The 18,128-nt window shown below is 43.3% G+C and overlaps 1 protein-coding gene across 4 annotated transcripts in view; it reads right to left on the reverse strand.

Moving 5' to 3' along the window:
- Window positions 1-18,128, reverse strand: part of RASA1 (RAS p21 protein activator 1) — a 142,227-nt gene that overhangs the window by 107,303 nt on the left and 16,796 nt on the right. For all 4 annotated transcript variants that reach the window (XR_015056176.1, XR_015056177.1, XM_085873702.1 and 1 more), the window contains exons 6-8: window positions 15,180-15,211; window positions 2,145-2,197; window positions 1,370-1,520 (exon numbers count right to left, since the gene is read on the reverse strand). Coding sequence is in view for 2 of the 4 variants with exons in the window: in XM_085873702.1 (XP_085729828.1) it covers window positions 1,370-1,520; window positions 2,145-2,197; window positions 15,180-15,211 (236 nt within the window). In the remaining 2 variants the exon portion in view is untranslated. The remainder of the gene's footprint in view (window positions 1-1,369; window positions 1,521-2,144; window positions 2,198-15,179; window positions 15,212-18,128) is intronic.

Genomic DNA, 18,128 nt, shown 5'->3' on the forward strand with positions numbered 1-18,128 from the left:
CGTGCCGACAACACGTAACTCATAGGTTAGAAATAAGTTTCGGGTATGCTAAACATTACCTCGACGTGTTTCGACTTATGAGTAACTTACAAGTAACATGTGTCGACGTGTGTCAACGATCGCATGACGTGCCTACAACTTATGGCCAGCATATGCGGAACGTGTGAGTCATACGATGAAAAATTTTGAGCATGTTAAAATTTGTCGACGAGCTCGGCATACTACAACGTATGCCAGCGAGCTCTTAACGTATACAAAACTTAACCATAACGTATTCGACGTGTGCCAGCGTTTTAGACAAATTTTTCATACGTCGGCATACGCTGGCTAAATCGTCAAGGTGTGACAGCGGCTTTAGAACGGGTGGAACAATGGAAATTGAGAGTTTCACTGATCATGTATCAAGCAGGCAGGCTATTACAGTGACACACTCAGTTAATAACCAGGAAAGGAGAGTTTAGCAGTGAAAACTTTTTTCAATAACATCAATGTTCCCAGCGGCCATTTACACATCCTCGACGCTAACTCCTGAAGGCACACAGGCTGCACCATGCTTCGGTGTTAACAACTCAAAAGCCACATAAACACGGATGAGCCACCATAGTGGTGAAAATGAGGGGGAGGGGATGAAAAATAATTAAAAACAATGGAGAAGTTGAGGGGGGGGGGACTGGGGTAAGCAAACCTGTTCAACTAAACAAGGTCAAAACATAAAACATTCCAAAAATACAGAAATCCTTTGTGGATTATGTTAGAAGATTATGTTAGAGATAGAGATAGAGAGAGAAAACGAGGGTCAACCACTAAAAGCTCATAAGTAATTGGCCTGAGAAACCCAGAAACTTGGCCAGCAGACACCATAACCACAACCGAAAGGTTATCATGGCAAGATATGACGAATATCCTGCCTTGAAATAAGTTGGCCATGAATGTGCACCATGTAGTTTTAATATTGATGTACTCTTACTAAGAGGAGGATTCTTTTGAGATTCTTCACGAAGAATCGTCAAAACTTTGTGGTATGAGAAAATACCATCACCGAATTATAGAAAACGTTCATCTTTACCTTAACCATGAAGGTTATGACATCCTTTAAAACAAGGAAATCAATTAGTAACCATTTCAGATACAATCAGGGATGTACACGATTTATCATGTCAACATGATTTCGCTCCAAAGTCAAACTTTTAGTCTTGATCTGATGTCTTATTACGTTAATTATAAACAATGTGTTTCTCAGCTTCGACCTATTCTCACAACAAAAGATACACACAACATGACTGTTCATATCACAATGTGGACTCACTATGAATCAGTTACATCGACCTGTTGACGAATAAAAATGGTTAAACTGTGCCTGGATATCCACCTGTTGTAATAGCGACCACCCATGACGAACTGTGAGTTGGTAGAGCGTGATATTTTGAATCGCTGGATCTTGTTAGCCATGCGAAAGTACAGAGAATAATCTCCCGGGGTGTTGTCTGATGGGCGAACCAGAAAGCTTCTATCTTCCCCGACTGGATGCATCCAAAAGGGAGAACAGTGAGAGAATGACAAATGACTTACAACACGGTTGAGGCAAGCCCCTTCATTCAAGGTCATAATGGGCTTCTTGGGTAGAGACAATAATAATAAACAAATTATTTCCTTTGAGGCCATTCACTGTACACATTACATAATATGCAAAGATGGGATAACTCCCCCCACCTCCCACTTCTATCCCCACAAAAAGTTCCTGCTCCACTCTCAACCTCCATTCTTCCCTCCTCCTCCCAACGTTTAACATTCTCCCAACTCCATTTTCCTCCTTTCCTTCCTTCTCCTTTTCTGTTTTGTCCATTGTCCACTTATGTCCTTGCAAATTCATGTGATCATTCTGACCCATTTCAAAATGAAAAAGCTCTTCCAGGAGCCTTAAACCAAATATAAAAACAACATTCCATCTCATCTCTGCCTCTCCATCTCCGACTTTTGCAGATTAAACGTTCAGGTGCCCACTTCTATCCACATAGCTTCTCCAATCTTATCTTCAGATGTTTTTTTCCCACTTTACAAGGAGTAAATACTAAATATGGTTTGTGAAAGAAGTGAAATTCTGATGCATTTCTGATGTTTGTTTTGTAAAACCACAAGGTGCTTACCAGTCATCAGCAGGGAATAAGCTTCCTCCTTACTGACCTTTCCATGAAACCACCTACAGGTGGGAGGGGAGTGGGAAAAAAAGAGAAGGTTAGCAGGGCAAGCCAACTGCTGAGGTCTCTGTCGTGAGCTGGGGAGGAAAGGATTGATGGAGGTGGCAGCAGAAGGAGAGATATAGAGATAGAGATAGAGATAGAGAGAGAGGCAAATTAACAATTCAATGGTTAGTCACTACTTATCTTGACAACAGCATTTTGTCGTGTTTGCAAGTGCAACATCAGTAGTATATGGTTACAGAAGCACTTTCACAAAACATTCAAATAAGGCGTTAAGCCGGCTGTCCACTGAGGCAGTGCCACCCAAATGATAATTTGCAGAAGTGTTGTTTGCAAATAAACATCTGACATTCAATGAACAATGGAAATTCAATCAAATGGACAAACACTGGTGGGAATCCCAGGCATTTTTCAGGCGAATATCAAATACTGTACATCAAAATAATTTCCCGAATTTTTTTTAATCCCGTTTAAAAAAATAAATAAATCCTGAATTTAAAAAAATAAAAAATTAAGTTTTCATTCGAATCCAAAAACACACCAATGTGCATCTTCTTCATGGTTGAAATGCAGACAACTCCACGAAACTCTCAGACTCAACCCGATGAAAGAGTGGTGGGAGGGGGCGTCACAAATACAGAAATCCTTTGTGGATTATGTTAGAAGCACGAGTGTGACAACATCGTGGCTTTCAGTAAATCATAGGCAATTGGCTTTTTGGTACATGATGGGGGATTCGCTCGAGGAGCAGAAAAAGTCCTGGACAGGGTGAAGTAAGGGTGAAATGTTTTTTTGTTTTTTTTTCTTTTCTGGATGCTTATCCCATGCAACATACAAGACCAGGTCAGGTATGGGAGCATGTGCCAGAGCAGCGCGTCGCTGCGTACACTTTCTGCCGGTACTCTCGGGACCTCCATCTGGCCCATCCCCGTATCCTTGAGATGCTGATCAACCTGCTGCCACTACAAGGAACATTTTCGGCCCATTGGCCTCCTCCACTCACGAGGCTACCTCGCTGAGAGAATCTGGCTAGCAGGATCAGCGTCAGGAAACGAGTCGCATGTCCATACAGCTGCAGCTGACGTTCACGGATGATGCAGGTAACAAATCTCAGGCGAGTCTCTCTCAGCAACCGCTCGTTGGACACAAAGTCCGACCAGTGATAGCCAAGGATTCTCCGAAGAGACCTGGTACCAAAGGAATTACGTCTCCATCTCAGATCCTTGGTCAGAGACCAAGTCTCACATCCATAGAGCAAGACTGGAAGCACAACGGACCTGAAGACTTTTGAATCGCTTTCATCGTGCACAGGTACCGGCAGCGCCACACCTCATGATCCAGTAAATCCATGACTCCTCAGGCCTGACCCAGACGTCCATTGACCTCTGGCTCACAACCAGCACAGACATGAATATCACTGCCAAGGTAAGTGAATTTCTCCATGACCTCAACATCCTCACCACAAAGAAATACAGAAAAGATAGTAGCACCAAGATGTCATCGAAAGCCTGGATCTTAGTTTTGACCCGGGAAACACATAATCAAGGCGGCTCAGACTCCTCATTCAGCACCTCGAGGGCCCACAAAAGGATCTCCAGAGTCTCCACAAAGATGACTGCATCATCTGCGAAATCGAGGTCAGAGATGTTGACATTCCCAAATGTTGCACCACAGCTTGATATCTCTGACATCCTCCCTAGAATCCAGTCCATACAAGCACTGAAAAGTGTGGGGGCCAGTACATACCCTGACGAACTCAAGAAACAACTGGAAATAAGACTGAGATGGTAGCACCACATCTCACAGCACTCTCAGTACCAGAGTATAGGTCAGACGTCACATTGATCAGTTTTGGTGGCACCCCACAAAGATGAAGAACCCTCCAGAGGGAATCCCGATTCACTGAATCAAATGCTTTGCAGAGATCAACATAGGCTGTAAGCAGCCCCTGCCGAAACTCTTGTCTGCGTTCGGTGAGAACCCGAAGAGCAAGGATACAGTTAATGTTGACCTCTGGTGTAAAGCCTGACTGCACTGGGTGCTGGTGCTCATGTAGATGGTGGCGAACCCGATCAAGAATTATCCGAGCAAAGACCTTGCCCGGCACTGAGAGCAGCGTCACCCCTCAGTAGTTGTTGCAATCCTGGTGATCACCCTTCCCTTTCCAGAGAGGGACAACAAGGACCCTCTTCCAGTCGGTTGAGATGATGCTTGTGTTCCAGGAAGACCACAGAACTGCATGCAACGACATGATTACAGCATTTCCACCAGCCTTGAGAAGTTCAGCCTGGATGCCACAAATCCCAAGAGTTTTACCCCATTTCAACAGGTTCACCGCAGCCTGTGTTTCCACAAAAGAAGATGGATCACAGTGAATTGGAGGGTCAGCAATAGGGATGGTAACACCTCTGACGTCCAACTCGACAGCTGGTGGATCAACCTGGTACAACCGCTCAAAGTAACCGGCCCAGCGGGCCTTCACTTCGGACTCCTCTGTCAAGAGCCCTCCACCCTCTGCTCTTACTGCAGTACACAGAGGGACAGGCTTAGAGGAACGCAATGTATGAATTCCGCTGTAAGCGGGACGAGAATCACTTGACCACAGGTGATGCTCTACCCCCTCACAGATTCCTCGCATATTGGCCTCCTTGTCCACCCTTAGTGCACGTACAGTTTTTCGCCTCAACTAACTGAACAGCTCTGCTCTGCCCTGCGACTCTGGTCAATGGTATCCAGTGTCCCTTGAGATACAAACTTCTTCTTCAGCCTTCGGTGAGTTCCAAGACATCCACCGGCAACATCAAGGATGGTGGTCTTGAAGACACTCCACAACTCTTCAGGATCTCCCAAAACACCCAGACCCCCCAAATCCCCACTCACCCTGTTCACAACCTCCTCAGATACCCACCCTTTCATCCTTGAGCTTGCCAACATCCAGCCAAGGCTGGGATGGTGCCATTCTCCCGGATTTAAGCTACAACTTCAGAGTTGCTACAAGCCTGTGGTCAATATTGAGGAACTGAGCACTCCGGTGGACCATGCAGTTCTCGAACATCCTCCAGCGACCATCGACGAGCACATGGTCAATCTTCTTTGCCAAATCACCAGAGTTGGAATACCAAGTCCAGCGATGAGCCTGTGGGTGCTGAAACCATGAACCAACCACCCTAAGTTCATGACTTCTTGCAAAATCAAGGAACTTAGTGCTATTCTGGTTCACAGTTCCAGACCCATGGGGACGAACACATGTCTCATAACCATCCCTGTCAGTTCCAGTCGATGCATTGAAATCCCCCATGAAGAGAAGAGTATCTCGCCTGGGGCACTGATCAACCAGACTTGAGCGTGGCACAGAATGCATTTTTCACGGTGAGATCACCCGACTCAGTCGGAGCATAGACAGAGACCAGAGAAATAACACCCAAGGAGTGACGACTCCTTTGTCTCATAATATGCTCGCTGACCGGTGTTACCTCAATTACCATTGGAATCAGCTTATTGGACACAGCTACAGCAACTGGCATGGTCACCATCAGAGTGACCAGAGCGATAGTAGTTGCAACCACCAACCATGACCTCGCCGCAATCCAGTCTCCAAAATCCAGCGTGCTGCAAAACCGATGTTCAAATGCTTGAGCTCAGATGATAACAGATACAGGTGATCATCTTCTCTTCGGGAAAGGACATCCCAGCCACCCACCTGAAGGGACCACCTCAGGTTAACCCAAGTAGACCGCTGTCTGGTGGACGACACCACAGCACCACCCTGACACACACTACCGCAATTTAACCCAGGAAGGTTACCGGGTGGTTTTCCTCCTATCATCAAAGAGTGGGGGTCCCGAAGGATTTGCCCTCATCCCGTCATCTGGTGAGCTGCCCGGGAGAGGGCAGCTGCACAGGAGGTACTCCAATGGAGTGGGTTTTGAATTTTCTTTGCAGTTTTCTTATGTTTTGCGGAGTGAGGTGTTTTACAGTGGCCGGAGTGCAAATCCTGCCACCAACTTCCTCAAAAAAGTAACCCAACTGCAGGACGACGTCCACAGACAGTTGGGCACAAGATTATGGATGGCCGTTGGTTCACAAGGAGCTCCTCCACCCTTTGACAGGTTTTGTTTTTAATCCTGCTGGGTGTCCATATCATACACCCTCCTCACTACAAAACCTGGTGGGGGAGACGGTTTAGTCGCTGACAACCTGACCATGAAACAGTTTAGTACAAGTTAACACGATATCTGTCGCACGTTACAGATATGATCTGGCCTGACAATACAGGTCAGGCTAGATCAACATACAAGGTCTGACAATAAAGTTCCAAGACTGATTATTTTTTTCTTGATCAGAAGCAGCATTAGTTTGGGTTTCGTAATTGGACGTGCGTCGTACTCTTACTGTCAGTACTGTGTTAGTCATTGTATTGATCGGTTGTGTTTTGTAGCCAAACTGGAGTTTTGTTGAAATTATGAGTGTTGTAATCATGTTCTGAAGACAAATTTATGGAACAGAGAATCATCATCAAGTTTTCGGTAAAACTAAACAAATGTGGCACAGACATTTTCGACAAGTTGAAGCTGGTGTATGGGGAAGACGCAATGTCAAGATCACATGTGTTTGAGTGGGCCAAGAGGTTTGTGGAAGGAAGAATGGACGTAAATGATGATGCACGATTGGGACTTCCATAGAGTGCCAAAATGGATGAAAATGTCAAATGGGTGAGGTCCCATCTGACTGACTTCCAAAACTTCAATGAAAGCAACATAATGTTGCATCAATAGAAGTCATCCGGAGAGCCGTGACCAATGAGCTAAATGGCCTTCCAGCCAACGACTTCCTAGGGTGCTTTGAAGCATGGCAACGACATTGGCAAGTGTGTATCGACTCCCAGGGAGATGACTTTGAATTTGATCACCAAACGTAAATGGTACGTTTACAATAAAATTTTATTTTGATTTAATCCTGGAACTTTATTGCCAGACCTCACACACTCAACTGGAAGGCAAATCCGAGTGTCTCTCCTTGGACAAAAACCCATCAACAATGGGTCGAATCGCATGTGATTCACAATGATCAATTGGTTTGATGTGTGGTCGGCTTCACTTTCCTCTCATGGGTGTTTCATCATTATGCAGTTCACCATATGAGCAAGGCATACAGAGAAGCAATCACATCTCTCACCTGTAACTGGAGGGAATAACCAACTAGCTCTCACCTCATCAATTACCCCAAGTGGCAAGGATTATCAATAAATCGACTCCTCCCAAACTCTTCTAGCAAAAAAAAGTTGCATAAAGCAACAATGAAAAGCTACACAAGGTTCGCCCTTGGCTGTTTCAAACCCTTCCAAGAGTTCCTCCACAGCTGCAAAGACATTCACAAGTCGAACATGCATGAGAATCCCAATGCTACACATCCCTCAGCCATCGGACTGGTTAATCGCTTATTGGCGAATCATCAGCGACAGCGCAGACAAAAACGCGCACAATCAAGGCTCCCAAGTATGTACCACATGCAAATGTAAAAACCCTAGCTAGCTGTGACATCTTAGCCACCTGGGGTAATTGAGTAGGTGATAGCTAATTAGTTATTCCTTGCATTCACAGGTGAGAGATTCATTGGGTCTTTGTTTTTCATTTATATATTGACTGCTTTTTGACATTTGCATGTGGTACATGCTTGGGAGCCTCGATGGTATGCATTTCTGTCTGCGATGTCGCTGATGATTTGCCAATAAGTGATGAAAGCGTTCCAGCTGCTGAGGGACTCCCATGTATGTATGACTTGTGAATGTTTTTATAGCTGTAGAGGAACTCTGGAAAAGCTTTGAAATGGCCAAAAGCTTACCTTGTGTGGCTTTATGAGCATGTGAGGTGTGTGTGTGTGTGTGTGTGTGTGTGTGTGTGTGTGTGTGTGTGTGTGTGTGTGTGTGTGTGTGTGTGTGTGTGTGTGTGTGTGTGTGTGTGTGTGTGTGTGTGTGTGTGTGTGTGAGTGTGTGTGTGTGTGTGTGTGTGTGTGTGTGTGTGTGTGTGTGTGTGTGTGTGTGTGTGTGTGTAATATATTGTTGCGAGTCATGCAGTGCACTTGGCAGTGCGGGATTATCAACTCGAGCTTCCGATGATCTGGGGAAGATTGCCTGTTGCATTAAGAAAGGCATACGAATGAATATCTCTTAAGAGGCTGCACGAATTGTGTTTTTCACAACACAGGAAACACAGCCAGCACAACACCCACGCTGCAGGAAACGCGTACAGATGCCGATAAAGGCGACTCCACGCACAGTTGGGCGGGATACGAGTGTGCGAAGTAAAAAGCGGCGCATTCCTTTTCAACCAAATATTTGACACATATTGGTGTTTGCCTCGCGCACACGCTAGCAGAGTCGCGTGGACGTAGGTACTGGCCACGTGCGTAATGGCTGAACCACACGCACTGTATAGAATGTTCTCAAAGGCAGACACGTATGCCGCTGATGAAACATGCATGGATTTATCCATAACGATGCATCTTTGGCCCTCGCTGGCAGCAGCGGATTTCCCACGCATGGTGATCCGGTAAAATGATCCGGTTCGGCAGAGTGATCCGGTTCGGCAGAGTGATCCGGTTCGGACAAGGCGTACCGAGGGCATGTTCCCCGGTGATTAAACTACGTGATTAATTAGGTAACCCGATTAACCCATAGTCTGGCGGACCCTAGGTCACGCGGTTGAGTTATCGGCATCCACGGTCGGTTAAGCGACCCGCCGTGTCACGGAATTATCCGTGTGTGACAGCCTACGATTCCGGGGAGTTTGGTGGGAGCCGAGATAGCTTCCCCAACTAGTGGTCTCCTCACCCAACCCCAACAAAATATTTGTACAAGACTGGGGCAGTTGGGATTATACATTTTTAAGGAAGAAGGTGCCTCCAACCAAAAGTAAACTAGATCTATTCTGCTAATTTGAGCAATAGGCAAGAGCAGACCCGGTCCTGGGTCGGGTCTGCTTATTGCTCAAATTAGCAGAGTAGATCTAATTTACTTTTGGTTGGAAGTGCCTTCTTTTAAAACACACACACACACACACACACACACACACACACACACACACACACACACACACACACACACACACACACACACACACACACACACACACACACACACACACACACACACACACACACACATCCTTGTGACAAGCCAATCAAGGAAAGATTGTGCACATCTCAAAGTGTTTATTTTTCTATACCCAATACTGTCACACCATTTGTCCCATGATGTTCAAAAGTCCAAAGGGAATGCAAAAGCAATTTGTTATTATTACAACGAACCCTCTCCCCGATATCTGATTTGAGAAGGTCCTTCACAACGTATCCATTTGAATAATCATCAGAGAAAAAAAAATAAATCAGAGATTGCAGACCCTCGCCAGGACTTCTTTTGTGTGGTGTGTTGTGTGGTGTTTGTGTAGTTTTGCGTGTTGTATTTATGTAGTGATGTTATGTAATTAAGAGACATAATTAGAACTGCCACTTTATAAATGCTGGCAGTGATGACTGGTACAGTCATTTCAGAGAAGAAGATTTTTGAAGGTTAATATATATATATATATATATATATATATATATATATATATATATATATATATATATATATATATATATATATATATATATATGGCTGCCAAATAAAGTCACCGATGACGTCATTAAAAACATTTTTGTGGACCATTTTATCCCAAGATGACCCTAAAAATTTTTCATACTGATCGGATGTGGCATTCTATATATGCGATTATGACGTCATTAAAAAATTGCACTCATTCCCCATGAGGAGTATTGCTATGTGCCAAGTTTACATTTTTTCCGTGGTGCGGTTTCAGAGATACAGGGGTCCAAAGTTTTTCTGTTTTTCCAATATGGCTGCCACACCACGTGACATATGACGCAAAATTATCATTAAAACATTCTACATGAGTAGTTGCACCTATGGTGAAAATTTTGTCTCAAGTGACAAGTGGTTGCGGAGAAAAACATGAATGTTCAGTGTGGACAAACAGACAAACAAACAAACAAGCCAGTAGGCGGACATGGGTAGTCGATCAAGTCGAATTTAGTCCTTTTTCAGCCGTTACCAGCTAGCCAACAAAAGCGTCCATAGCAACGGTTCTTTCTCACACATAACTAGGACATACCCTGAACCTACCATACCAGTTTCATGTATATCTGACTCATAGTGTCTGAGATATAACGAACTTCGTTTTTTTATTGTTTTCGACCAGGGTTCATTCAAAGTCTATCTCCTCCGACAGTTTTTATAGGATCTGGCTGGAAATTTTTCACAATATGGCTGAATGTACTGCCCACAGTCGCTCGTGGCCCGATTTTTGATTTTCGAAAAAATACATTTTTTAGATTTTTTTGAAAATTTCAAAGGTCCGTTGCTAGAGGCCCAGTCACACCTTGACGTTTTAGCCAGCAATGGCAACGTATCAAAATGTATGTAAAACGCTGGCTTACGCTGAACTTTTGATGTTTTTTTTAAAGATTCGGGTGTATTCATAACGAGTTGGTCGTATGCATAACATATTAGTAACGGACACAGAACGTTTCGTTGTGTTATAGATAACTGATACCAACGAATGATTAGCGTGTTGTCGGCGTTCACAACCTATGCCCAACGATAGTCTAACTTATGCATAGCGCGCTGAACGTATCGCCGACGATCACGTGGCGTAGCCTATTAAAAGGCTGCTGCACAATGATTCAAATCATAACCGCCGGAGAAATGGAAGCATCAACATCGCAGTCATACCTTGGCAATCTTGCCAGCGTATGCCGACCTCTGAAAAATGCGTCTAAAACGCTGGCACACGTCGAATACGGTATGGGTAAGTTTGGTAAACGTGAATAGAACGCTAAAGTACGCTATCATACGTCGTGGTAAGTGGAGTACGTCTTGTACTTTTAAATGTGTTAAACATTTTACGATGTACTTGCCATATGCCTCACATGTTCCGCATGCGATGGGAATTAGTTGGTCACACGATATGCGATCGTTGGCACACGTCGACACAAGTAACTTGTAAGTTACGCATAAGTCGAAACACGTCAATGTAATGGTTAGCGTCACTGTTATATAGAATTAATAGGCTGCCGCTCAACGATTTAAATCATAACTGCACTAGAAATCGAAGTGTCAACATCACCATCACGCCGAAGAAAAAAAAAAAAAACAGGGAGTCTGGAACACTGACTCTAACCATTACCTTGATGTGTTTTGACTTACGAGTACCTTACAAGTAACGTGTGTCGACGTGTGTCAAAGATCGCGTAATGTGCCTACAACACGTTACTCATAGGTTAGAAATAAGTTTCGGGGACGCTAAACATTACCTCGACATGTTTCGACTTATGATTAACTTACAATTAACGTGTGTCGACAATCGCATAACGTGCCTACAACTTATGGCCAGTGTAGCGGAACTTGTGAGTCATATGCTGGCATACGTCGTAAAATTTCAAGCATGCTAAAATTTGAGGACAACCACAAAGTACGATGAAAGCCAGCGTACTACGACGTATGGCAGTGTTTTTCAGCGTGCTCTCAATGTTTCCAAAACTTACCCATAAAGTATTCGACGTGTGCCAGCGTTTTAGACAATTTTTTCAAAAATCGGCATAAGCTGGCTAAAACGTCAAGGTGTGACTGGGCCTTAGGCAACGGATGGGTCCACAGCAACGGTTCTCATTTGCACACAACTAGGTCATGGTATGAACCTACCAACCAAGTTTCATCGAAATCGCCATTGCATTAACGGAGCACTGGATGGAATAGACATACATACAAACGGACAGACAAGCCGGTAGACGGACATGGGTAGTCGATCAAGTTGAATTTAGTCGTTTTCAGCCATTACTAGCCAACAAAAGCATCCATAGCAACGGTTCTTTCTCACACAGAACTAGGACAAACCATGAACCTACCATACCAGTTTCATGTATATCTGACTCAGTCTCTGATATATAACGAACTTCGTTTTTTTATTGTTTTCGACCAGGGTTCATTCAAAGTCTATCTTCTCCGACAGTTTTCATAGGATCCGGCTGGAAATTTTTGCCAATATGGCTGAATGTACTACCCACAGTTGCTCGTGGCCTGATTTTTGATTTTCGAAAAAATTAATTTTTTATGATTTTCAAAATTTTCAAAGTCCCGTTGCTAGGCAACGGTGGTGTCCATAGCAACGGTTCTCATTTGCACACAACTCGGTCATGGTATGAACCTACCAACCAAGTTTCATCGAAATCGCTATTGTATTAACGGAGCACTGGATGGAACAGACATACAGACAGAAAAGCCGGTAGACGACATGGCTGCTCCCTCTCGATGGAAAGCTGGCCGACGCGACAAGCCGATATTCATGTACATGCTATCAATCAATTTAGCACAATAAATATGATTATCACAGCCCTCTTAGTTTGCGCCCAGAAACCCGCTTTGTGAAATTTCAGGCATGTTTCCAAAGAGACTCTAACAAATGGCAGCCCTGGTAATTCCATTTATCTATTCGCTAAAGATTTTATTTTTTTTATATGATGCTGTAAGACATTCTCCTTGGGCACAAAAAACAGGTCCCTCGGAGGTCCAGTTTCGGAGGTATTGATTTTTTTGTACAGTCCACAATAAGTGTACGATGTACGATAAAGTATTTTAGCTGTTGCTACGCAACGGGGGTGTGCATAGCAACCATTCATTTTTGTGTACCTGCCAGCCACATTGTACACATTTCACCCAAGTTTCATCAAAATCAGACTCTTTCTCTTCGAGATATTCGCAATTAACCGTTTCTGAAATGTTCGACATGTACTCGCCCAAAACCTATCTCCTCCTACAAATATTTTTGTTAGGGCTGCAAATTGGCATGAAGAGAGCGAGATAGATTGCGCACAGAACTCTAAGCTTCGATTTTTTTTGATTTTTTTGACCACTTTAAAGGGCCGTTGCTATGCCATTGCTAGGGCCCGGGGTCCCATATTCGAAAGCACACGATTCCCAGAAATATTGGTCCTACCTACCAAATTTCATTGGAATCGGTTGAGTGGTTTAGCCCCGAGGCTTGACCAAAGTTTCACGGACAGACAGATGGAAATGTCCAGAATAAGGGTGCTCTAAGAGCAGCCAACAAACATATCGACGGAAATACTGATAATAAGGGTAGACGAGATTGACTCCCCAACAGACAGACAAACATAGACGGAAATACTGATAATAAGGGGAGACTAGATCGACTACCCAACAAACGGACCCAAATAAAATACCCTCTCCTTCGGTGACTGTAACAAACACCAACAAAAAAACCTCAAAAGGCCTCAATAAAGTTAATAACGTTTGAAATAAAGTGTAAAAGAAAAAACAAAAATATCCATTAAACTGTTAAATTGGGAGGGAACTGTGTAGGGGAGTGTGTGATTTGTCCAACTTTATAATTTATACTAAAACTATAAACCCCACAAGCAAAGCAAGAGTCCTGATCATTTGCAATTTATTACAAGCATTTCGAAAAAGTCAAGTGTATTGTTATATCATTGTTCATTGCACATGGGGGGACGCAACACAGTCGCGCTTCAAGAAATGATAGCTACCCCGGCAGCTAAGCTGCCATACGACCACACACACAGTGCAAGTACTATTATGATGCAAGAATATATTGGAAGGACAATATTTGAGATTTGATTTTCTGCATTGGAGAAATTGACCAATGACAAAAAAAAACTTTTGTTGGACCACCATTTGGCCTTCACCTTTAACTCAGGGGGGTTTGATGTAAATTAAGCGTAAATGCGACTTGATCGAGACGATCTGGAGAGGTCATTTTTGTTCCAATTGGACAAACCTTAGTTATGGGAAGGACGTTATGGTGAAAAATGTTAAAATGTCTGTAATTGGGTCATGACCATAAAATTAGGTCAAGGTCAAAAAAGTTTAATCAACCCCGCATACTTTGTATTGCCATTATTGATGCAAAATTTCATTCTGAAAGTCCCAGCCGGTTGCGAGATACAGCTCGGAAATATGGAGCGTTGGGAGAGCAGGCAGAATTGTTTTTTTCTCTGGGGTATCATTGAAAATTGGGGTCGCTAATTGCGGAAACAAACCCTACAACAGCAATAAGCCTTCCCCTACGCTGGGGGAGGCTTTAAAAAAACAAGGGTGCAGCTTCGTTTTTTTACCATGTGCAGGGGCCATCACTTATAAACGAGTGTGAAAATGACAAAACGTGCTCTGAACGGCAAAACCATTCAACAGTGACCGAGACTTAGAAAAATAAGTTGAATAGAAATTGCATGAAGAGTGAGGGCATTATGGTCACACAATGTGCAAATGAACCTTGTGCAGGGGGATTCGAACGTGGGCCTCGAGGTCGTTACAGTACTCGGCATATTTATGATGCCAATAATAAAACCAGAAGTAGACACAAAAAACCTCCACATTGATTCATAAAGAGTGGGAACTCATCGGGAGCACCGGGTATCCATGATCAACAAGTTATCACGTTCTCTTTCAGGTACCATCTATTTATGACATCCACAAAAACAGTGGAATTTATGACTACCATCGAGCCTTCGCTGTACACATCATCCACCCACACACCCCTCCCTCAACCCATGTAACATAGTAATGATGTGCAGAAAATAACGCAATTTGAATGGAAAAAAAACCCCAAAGGCAATACGTCACCAAAGATTCCTAAGATGGTGTGAAATATTGTCCTGGAAGGACACTAGCTTCATGGTCTACACTCTACAACTATGCAACCACAAGAACATCTCCACTAGAGAATGGTGAGGGGGAGGGCAGTCACAAAGCTAGTTAGACACTGGCAAAAATATTCTTAGAGTTGGTCTTCTTTAAGGTTCACCTCGATGGGAAAGAAAAGCATCGCAGTTAAAGTAAAGGACACATTGTTTTGTGAGATGTAATGCAGCAACATTAGATGCACTTACACTTTTCCTTCATGGGGATCTTCCTTACTATCCTGCGTGGAGAGTGGGGGAAGGTGGAAGGGGGGGTTGGGAGAGCATTAGCAGGTAAGAACCTTCAAAACTAATGACATGAACTTGTGTTACAATGTGTGGAACAGAAAACTGCTCAAAATTTAATTTTTAAAACACGACAACGTCAGAACTTAAGATTATAGAAAAGTAGGCCATAAGAGGCAAAGAAAGGTAAAAACATTGCATTATCCTTTCCTCAAAATGTGCTTAGAAACAGAATAAGCTTTTAATCTCCACATCTCGAGCCCTGCATTTTCCAGGGCAAAAGACCATGACCACAATAAGAGGCTCACCTGCAGTATGTCGGCCTGGAACAGGATGGAAATTTTGAATGCCTATGACTGATAAACTGTACACATGGCAGATGGGGCTTACGTAAGAGGGGTCTCTTGGGGCATTGTCATTAAATGACAGCACCAGACAAGAAGTGTCTTGGGCGGGGGGGGGGGGGGAGCGTTGCCAGGTAATTCCCATTAAACACTGGAAGGGTTAATAGAAAAATTGAAACAAAAGGAAGAAAAGATTATATAGGAGGTTTGTTTCAATCAACAGGTTTTCAGCTAGTTTGTTGGTTTCACCATTGACCCTTTTTGTCATTTATTAAGATATGACTTCTGGATTTATGCCCCACTATTGGACCTCACAGTGTACAAAGTTTAAAACGTATGCATTTGACGAGTCAAACTGAAGTTTTCAAAATGAAATGTGATAAAATAATATGAAACGTTTTGGGGGCTGGGGGGGGGGGGATGAGGGAGGTAATCACAATGCTTACCCAGATTTAAGTCAGCAGTTCATCATCATCTCAGGTTATCCACCATTCACACCCATGATCCGTTGTACTCTCGTTAGCAATCCGCAAGGCCAAGTTTCCAGGTTAGCCGTACCACCCACCCCTTTCTCCATTTATCATTATGTTTATTTTTTGTTTAATTTTGCTTCTCCCCCAGTTTTCCCTTCCACTTCTGTGATTGGGAGTTTTGCACAGATATCCAGCTTATTACCTCCATCTCCATCATCAGAGGTTATGTTTTCACACATCTGTCTGTTTGTGAACAGGATATATCAAAAACTTATGGATGGATTCAGAGGAAATTTTGTGGAGGTGTTGGGTGTGTGACAAGGATGAATCAATTCAAATCTGGTGAAGATCCAGATCCAGAAACTCGAATGAATAAGAAAAAATTGAAGTGATTCTTCACCATTGAGGAATAGGGCCAAAAAGGATATTTAGCATGATAGATAAAAGAGTTGTGGATGGATTATGACAAAATTTAGTAGGTGACAAGAACAAGACGATTAGATTTTGGTTCAGGTCCAGATGCAGATCCGGAATATCAGTGGGATACAAAACAGAAACTATTCAGCCTGGTGGAGGTATGCGCTCTACTGACTGCTGTTCTAGTTCACCTCCTGTGTCCTTTTCCCCCTCCGCTTACTCTCATCCTTTTCCATGTCCAATATTTCTCAGTCTCCCTATATTTTTCCACTCCAACCTGCCGTTGGTGTGGTCTGCCCCCACCTGCTTTCCACTGTTCTTTACGTTCTTATGTCCTGGTCCGTTCTTTGATATAGCTCATGCACTATGTAAATCAATGTAAATAAATAATTAAATTGGTATATAAATACAGAAGGAACTCGAATGGCAATTGGTAGAGTGCATATCTCTGCCAGGCTGAATAGTTTACGTTTTGGATGCCACTGATAGGCTGGATCTGGATCCGGACCTGAATCAAAATCGAATCAATTCTTCCTCGTCACACACCCAACTCGTCCACCAAGTTTTGTCCAAATCCATCCACATTGTTGAGATATTGTGCTTTCCATGTCCTTCGTTTTTGGCCCTATCTCTTAATGGTGAAGAATCACTTCAAAAAGTCAAGTATCCAGATCTTCATCATAATCGAATCAATTCGTTCTTGTCACACACCCAACCTGCCCACCAAATTTCATCCAAATCCATCCACAACGTTTTGAGATACCCTGCATGCAAACACACAAACAGGGGTGAAAACAACCTCCATCCATCACAGATGGCAGACAAAATAAGAAATTCTTTTGCAATTATCTTTTCAAAAATCACTGCAAATGAGATCAATTTTAACGAGAACCTGCAGTGCAATCTCGCTGAGGCCGAGCGAAGCGAGGTCGAGGCCATTTATTTCTGATACGTGAAACACCCTGCAACCCATGCTTACAGAAAAGGTTCAGTCAAACATCAGGCCCTACACGCCAGTTCATTAAATATTTGGGTCACAAAAGTTCCCTGGCTAACCTCAGACGGTGGGAATAATTGTGATAGTTGAAGAGGTCGTTGTTGTAGTTATAGTACTAGTTGTCATCATCATCTTCCAACACAGACTAAGTAAAAATGAACTTTTCCTTTGGCACAGCTTAAGGAGGAGCAATGAATATTAAAAAAAACATCATGGATGCTGACGACAAAAGGTTTGGATCATGTGGAGGTGGGATTTTAAAGATCCAGAGAAGCAGACTTCGAATAAGATAACGATGATGTGCTGAAGTTAAGCAAAACAATGACTTCAAAAACAAAAACTTATAAAATCGTTTCCAATATCAAATATTATGAGTGAAAACAAATCAACATCAAAAACATCATTTCTTAAGTCTTTGCATGGAAATCTGTTCTACCCCCGATAATCCACCCAAGCCCACCTCCTTCAAATTCCCTGCTTTCCTTCCTGAAAGTCCCTGTAATATCCATCTTGTATTCCCCATATACCGCATCCCTCTCCCTTCTACAGATCTCCTAATGTCTCTGCTCCCCACTGTTTTGTCCTTCCCACTCCCACCCCTCTTGCCTCATGCCCCCCTTGCTGTGCATTGTGTGTTAGCTCTCATACAAGCCTTGACAAGGTACACAAAAAAAAGAACAAA

This window comes from Eptatretus burgeri, chromosome 3 (assembly GCF_056783735.1).
Source record: "Eptatretus burgeri isolate ZD-2024b chromosome 3, Ebu_testis_v1, whole genome shotgun sequence".
Taxonomy (NCBI): Eukaryota; Metazoa; Chordata; class Myxini; order Myxiniformes; family Myxinidae; genus Eptatretus; species Eptatretus burgeri.